Here is a 7,701-nt window from a genome sequence, read left to right on the forward strand (position 1 = left end):
GTAAGCCGCACTTGAAAATAAGACTCGAAATCAAGGAAAAAAAAGTTTCCCGAATCTAGGCCGCACCTGAAATTTGAGACTCAAAATTCAAGGGATAGAACACTTTTAGGCCGCAATTCCAAATCGAAACACAATTGGTCCATTGTAATATGAGACACAATTTAGGTCGAATGAATGACGATACAGCTACAGTAGTTTGGTTCGAGTCGTAGGCTTAGCAGTTAAGCTTTACAGGTAGCCATTGCTATGTGTCAGGCGCTCCATCCTTATTTATATGGGTACCCTTCCTTTTTCACGTGCTACGTCTGGTTTGAATCGATTGCTTATTTTTCTTTGATCTGATAAGTGCCGTTCTCTTTGTTATAGGTGTTTACGTCACTCTACGCTGAAAATGCGTTTTTGTACTGTGACATGCATTGTTTGTCGCATTCTGATAATGTGTGTTTACGACCTGTCACCGCTCGCGGCATGGCTTGCTTTTGTGCGTGCTAACGCCGCTTACGATAAAAAAAAAAGAGAGAGGAATTGTCTCATTAGTGTAACAATGGCAAGAGACTGCTATTTGTTGTTACTTACACTGCTGCTTTCTTCGATAATGATCAACAAGAACCAAATAATAGACTGCGTATGATAGATGATGTTCTGAACGAGAGTTTAGCTAAAATTTTTCGCCGTTTGAAAAATCTTTGCAGACGCCTCTTTTGTACATCACATTCCGCACAGAAATTAGAGTCATCTTAGATTTAAAAATCTAGTCAATTGCCGTGCTTCATTTCTGACTGTATCACTATTAGGCATAAGAATAATACGAATATAAACATGACATGATATGTATATTCTTCCGCGTTTGCTGTTGTCTCACACTAGTTTCGTCGTTTATTAGGCAAACAAGATTTAAATGAGATAGCAGCAAACACGAAAGAATACATGGCAAAATGTTTATATTCGTATTATTCTTATGGTGAAGAGAATACTGCATGTGATTCACAATTCATAGAAGTTCCTATTAGCAACCATCTCTTCTCACAGGTAGGAAAAAATTCAGAATGTAGAGTTGGCCATATTGACAAACATCCCAAACAGTCTTGCCAGTCGGATTTTCATAGTACATTGAAATGCTGCTACATTTGAAGATTAACAATACGGAACTTGTATTTACTTCGTTGGATAATGTACGAAAATGCAATGGTCGAAACTCGGGGCGGAGAAAAAAGCTCGTCTTCCACCCTTTTTTTAAATTTATTTACTGAGTCAGAGGTTTTGGCGCCAGTATTTATCTTTGTGCCTGCAAATATATTCGACGGCAGAAGTTAGTTGTGGCGGTACGAACATTTTTCAGAACTTCCGCTTACTTTGCACTCGATTCTAAGCCGCAGGCGGTTTTTTTGGATTACAAAAACCGGAAAAAAAGTGCTGCTTAGATTCGAGTAAATACGGTAATGGGTGGATAAATCGGCTCAGAATACAGTGGAAGACAAGGGCATACAACCTCCCCTAAGACCATGGCTAGTAAAACAATGTGGTGTTCAAACCAACCACTGGGCTGTTCACTGCCTTATCTGTTATCCATAGCTGACCACCAGTGATTTTACAACTAATTTGTTTGTCTATATGTATAAACCTGAATCTTCTTGGAATTAGTGTCATGCTCAGATATTTTGGTTTCAGGTTGATTGCCCATTCTGGACATTAGGTGGAGAAATGAAGAAAATTTTATTATTTGACTGATGTGTGTTTATTGTAATTTAATATTCCTTTCTATACTAAGTTTTGCATTTTGTTGTGTCTTCTTTTTTATATATTTCCTATGATTATTTTGAGTTGTAAAAGTGATTTTTAATGTGACAGGGTATTATTTATGATATTTTATGAAATCTGTCACAGAGAAATTTTATATCAAGATATTTATAGTCACTCACAACTGGAGAAGCTACAAAGATATTATCAGTGACCAGTTTATGATATAAATATATGTGTATATGACCTCTGTTCAAGATTTTATGTAACAGTGTGTAGAAGGGATCCTGGTCCTACGAATAAAAAAATATAGAAAATGAAAAAAAGACTATTTGTGGTTTACAGTAAATTTTTCTTGTGTGCTCCTCAGATATCTTAAAAACTATTAGAATGTAAATTTTTAGTGGGCTTATCATAGTACAGGAAAGAGATGATTACTTTCCTTTCACAATCAAATAAGATATTTCAGTGAAGATGTGGTATAACATTTATGAAAGTTAACCCCTCCACTGAAAATTGTTGCAGATTGCTGTGAAAGGTATGCATGGATTTGTTATTTCAGACTGTTTATACCAGATGAACATGTTCCTCTGCAATTGTACATCTGCATTCTGAAGAGTGTGAAGAATGAATGCAATGGTTTACCCAAAAATTGTTTAAAAGGCAGTGTTTGTTCAAGAGTGGTTGGTATATTGGAGAGAGAGAGAGAGAGAGAGAGAGAGAGAGAGAGAGAGAGAGAGAATTATAAATATGGAAAATGAGTGCTATAATGTTGATATGATATTCGCAGTGTGTGGTGCTCAATGTGACAGATCAGTGTACTCTGTTAACTTAAGCACACAGTATGACAAAATTGTCAACTGTATTAAAGATACTATAGCTAGTGGAAAAGACACAAGGGGTGAAGAAGCTTCTGATCTGCAAAAAGAACTGAAATATTTGTGAAATAATTAATTATGTAATGTCTGACAGGGAGAAAGGTGATAATACAATGTGAATGATACAGTTGGAAAGACAGTGAGATTTCCACATAATGTATCACACTCAGGGATATATTACATTTTCTTCATACAGAGAACAGAATTGTTTGTTATGTAACATTAGATGGCTCTATAAATTTGAGGCTGGTTCAAATCAGTCACAGTTATTCACTTTTGCATATATTCTTTCTTTTGAGTTACTAGTTTCTGATATCTCATTTGTATAATTCATCTCATATTTCCTCTTGATTAAGATAATACACATATACTTAGCTTAGTGTGTTCATTTTCTTATTTCTCTCAATCAGGAATTTTTTATCTTTTTATCCAGTGATGATGAAGTGAGGCATGTAAAGAATACCTCAATATTCTGCACAACTTTGCTTCATAATAGTACCGTACACGTGTTACTGGTCATTGAGTGTGGCTGCTATGTTGCCATATGTATGTAACTAATTTGAGGGCAAGGTTGTTAAATTCAGTGACAGTAAATTTTTGATATGTGAGGAGAATGGAGGTATTGTGAGTGAGTGAGTGGATATGCTCAGTTGCTTCTGTGCATATATGTTTTAGATGTTGATGTAAAAAAATTATGTTTTATTGTTACTATTAATGACTAAATAGAAGATTAATAATGTTGCCTTGCAATCAGTATTGTGATATTTTCTTTGTGGCTTCTACAGACTGTTTAATTTGGAGACAAATTCTAAATGTGTGTATTGTATACATGTAAAACATTCGAAATGTAAATAAAAGTATGCCTTATGTACAGAATGTATATAGGGATTTGTCTTATTTCTGTTCCTTATGCATTGATGTAGTATATTCTTTAATAATTTTTCTTGTTCTGTGTGGTCTTTGTGATAAAGTGGTGGTAGCTGGCTTCATATGATATCTGGTGCCTTATTAAAGTAATGGTTAATGTGACCTCCATCCAGATAGCCTGACAGATACATTATGAAGAAAAGGAGCTGAAAGCATACAGTGAAACATATGAGATTCATAATAATGAAGTTTAGGTGGGTAAATCACACAACAAATGAGGTACTGAATCGGATTTGGGAAATAGATATTTGTGGAACAATCTGAGTAAAAGAAGGGATTAGGTGATAGGACAGATCCTGAGGCATCAGTGAATCTACAGTTTGGTAATGGAGGGAAGCCTGTGGGATAAACATTGTAGAGGGATACCAATGCTCTAATACAATAAGCAGGTTAAAATGGGTGTAGGTTGTAGTAGTAATGTAGAGGTGAAGAGGCTTGCGCAGGATAGATTAATATGGACAGTTGCATCAAACAAATCGTTTAACAAAAGAAGAAGAAAACAAAAACACACATATAAGATGATGACACACTGTAAAAGAAGATTATCAGACTTGGATAGGATGACCCAATACAAAATGAACAATTAACTAAGCTGAAAATAAAACAATGGAAACTCCAGGTAGGAATATCAACAATGTAGGAAAAGACAGATTGCTAATTACTTTGAAGAAGACACATCAAGTTGCAGACAGGCATAATGTAAGATTAGATTAGATTAGATTAGATTAGATTTACTTTCATTCCAATTGATCCGCAGTGAGGAGGTCCTCCAGGATGTGGAACATGTCAGAAAAACAACAATACATGACAAATATTTACAACTAAAACAAATAAGCTAATGTACCATTCCACAGGTCCCAAGTGGAATGATCGTCATATTTTTATGAACACTAAGAGTCATTTTACAAATACTAATGCACTGAATTTAAAATAAAAAAGTTTTTTATTTATTTATAAGGTAATAAACATGTAATACAACTACTGAAATACTTATTTACAATGAACACATTACTGCACTGAAATGGTGCAGAAGTTAGATTATACTTACACACAACCACACACACACACACAGACACACAAATTTTCAGTGAACACATTACTGCACTGAAATTGTGCAGAAGTTATGTTGTACTTATATACAAATCAGTTGGTTTTACTAAGAAATTCATCAATGGAGTAGAAGGAGTTGGCCACCAATAAATCCTTTAGGCTTCTCTTAAACTGAATTTCATTGGTTGTTAAGCTTTTTATGGCTGCTGGCAAGTTATTGAAAATGTGTGTTCCTGAATAATGCACACCTTTTTGTACAAGACTAAGTGACTTTAAATCCTTGTGAAGATTATTCTTATTTCTAGTATTGATTCCATGAATTGAGCTGTTGGTTTGAAAAAGTGATATATTTTTAATGACAAATTTCATTAAGGAATAAATATATTGGGATTTTCTTTTAATTGTACCTGTCTGCAAGTTCACATGTCTTCTTTATGGTGAGTAGCTATCTGTCTTTTCCTACAGTGTTGTAAACCAAAAATAAAATGGAGTTGCAGGGGCTGGCTGAAATAGAAAGTTTAGAAACAAAACATGAAAGACTTGATTGAAGGAGACTGGGAAGAAGGGGAAAGTGTTGAATTTTTCAAATATTGGTGGATGTGTTACAGTCTCCACAGTACTGTTTAACATATATTCAGAGCATATTAGTCACAAATGGAAACAAGAAAGAATGGTGGTGTTATTGGCAGAGAGCAAAAGAACTGAGATTGGAATGTTAAAAAAATTAAATAAGACCTACGAGGAATGCAGAAAGCGAATTAATAAGAATAAGAAAAAAAGTATGTTGATAAATGCCAAAAAAAAGCTATAAATTTGGAAGGTATAGAACAAGTTAATACTTTCAAATATTTGGGAAGAAAACTTGCGGACGTGAGATGCAATAAGGAAGTGAAAGTGCATGTAGGAATTGGAAAGGAAGCATTTAATAAGAAGAGGAAGCTTCTATGTCGGTTCATGGACACTGAACTGGGGATAAGACTGGCAAAAAGGATTATGTGGAGTGTGGTATTACATGGAGCTGAGACATGGAGGAAGAAAGAAGAATAGAAGCATTTAAGATGTGGATTTGGAGGTGATGCAATAGAGAAAATGGGTAGGCAAAGTGAGAAATGAGGTGGCATTGAGAAGAGAGGGGCAAGAGAGAAAATTTATAGGCAGTCAAGAAGAGGAAAAACAGTTGGATGAAAAGAGATTGTTTACTGATGGGTGCTAATGAAGGAAGAAGAAGAAGAGGATGAAGAAGATACCAGATGGTGGATAGTGTAAGGATAGGAAACAGCTATGAGAAAACAGAGGGTAGCAAATGACAGGACTGCTTGAAAAGCTACATGTGGAGACCTGCATTAGGGCAGAACAGTGATGATGGCAGAAGAGGTATATAAGGAGACCATGAAGAGTGAAAGTAATGAGAATGTAAAGCAGTGAATGGGTGAAGAGGAATATACAAGAACTTTAATCAGTGAAGATGAGTACTTCAACAGATTGTGTAGCAGCTATGAAGAAGAGAGAAATGAAGATGGACGGGGACATGAGGGAAAGTTCAAATGGAATTGACTGGATAGTGCCTGAGGTATGAAAACCACTTACTGTTTCACTGCATTGTTCGCAAGACCCCTTGTAATTACCACAATGTAGACATACCACTATATAATTGCTCTGTTGCTGTATGATACTGAGGAAAAAAATGAGAGATTACTTCTGATCTTCAGATACTGGGGTCCACACCTGTTATGCATTCTTGCCTGTTTGAACAGTTCCTTGATTCCATTGCTCATTCTGCAAATTAAAAATTGCTAATAGCTGAGGAATATTGTTAAAGATACAGCAATTCTGTCTTGAAAAAGATACAGTACAGTATCGAAAAAAATAAAAGGATGCAGCTGAAACATGATATGTGGATGTGGCATTACTAGTATTTGTGTTGATCATTTGTGAAGTTTTAAAATGTAGCTTTAATTTGTCACAAATTGTTGGGGCATTTGTATGTGCAAAACATGGCTGTGTTGATCTCTAACAATTGTGTCTAAGAGTATTTATTCGTTGCTTCGGATGATTTAAAAACCACAGTGGCTATATCTCTCGGAAAGTAAACTCATGAAGATTAGCACAGTGGGATGCTTTACAACCGGGTAGTGCCAAAAAGAGGTTCAGATGTGGAAAATACAATTTAAAAAAAATCTATGAAATCCAGATTGATTATGTGAATGTACTCATTATGTTAACAAGTTAATAACACTTTGTTTTCAACCATTTGTAGCAATTAAATATTAGCCCTTGCTTTCTTATGCTTTCCCATAATGTTAGCAAATAGTAGAGGTAAGAAACCAACAGATAATTACTAAAAGTGGACAAGACGTAAATGGAAAACAAAGGTTTTCTTTGAATTATTTTATTAGTAAATAATAGTCTTATAATGACTTCAAGTGATCATTGATTCACTTAAACTGCAAATACTGCTTTCATTTCTTTGTTTGTTCTATCTCAATCAGCTGTAATCAGTTCAGATGTCTGTGTGTGTGCTGTACCATAATACTCAGTGCCAGTGCTTACCAGTAATTTTAATTTTTGCTTTATTTGAAGAATTAAATTAGTGTTAGTGCTGTGTGAAATGCATCAAGGCTAATTTTATATTTTCTTGTTTTCATTCTTTATCCTTAATTTCATCAGTGCAGCTTTCTATGGGAGATCAACCACATTAAATGCAAGGAAAACTTTCGTCCTATCGTGTTAAAAAGTGTTATAGTGGTGTTAGTTATCTACAGAAGCTTCCATTGTAGTGAAGGTCACAGAATTAGCTCATTTTTAAACAGTAATAATGCTCCCATAGTACTACAAATGGACATACGGCTAAAACTGGAATATAACAAATAAAATAAAATCATAATTTGGAATATATATCACAATGAAATGCTGTATTCCAGTTGTGACACTTTTTATTATTGTAAAAAGTGAATTTATTGAAGATTCGGAATACAAACTGTTGTGGGTGACAGCAAGCACTGAAGGTGGATAAAACATGGCAACTGAATACTTTTATAGACCACTGACCCAGATGTAGGAGAATTAGTGACAGGTTATTTCAGGAAATAATAATTTCAGGAATAATCGT

General features: G+C 34.7%; 1 protein-coding gene across 1 annotated transcript in view; it reads left to right on the top strand.

The window, feature by feature from the left end:
• Positions 1 to 3,491, top strand: part of LOC126162833 (E3 ubiquitin-protein ligase RNF169-like) — a 94,416-nt gene extending 90,925 nt beyond the window's left edge. Inside the window, exon 10 of the mRNA XM_049919595.1 lies at positions 1,669 to 3,491. Within this exon, the coding sequence (XP_049775552.1) occupies positions 1,669 to 1,693 (25 nt within the window). The 3' untranslated portion in view covers positions 1,694 to 3,491. The remainder of the gene's footprint in view (positions 1 to 1,668) is intronic.
• The last annotated feature ends 4,210 nt before the right edge of the window (positions 3,492 to 7,701 follow it).

The sequence above is a fragment of the Schistocerca cancellata genome, chromosome 2 (assembly GCF_023864275.1).
Source record: "Schistocerca cancellata isolate TAMUIC-IGC-003103 chromosome 2, iqSchCanc2.1, whole genome shotgun sequence".
Taxonomy (NCBI): Eukaryota; Metazoa; Arthropoda; class Insecta; order Orthoptera; family Acrididae; genus Schistocerca; species Schistocerca cancellata.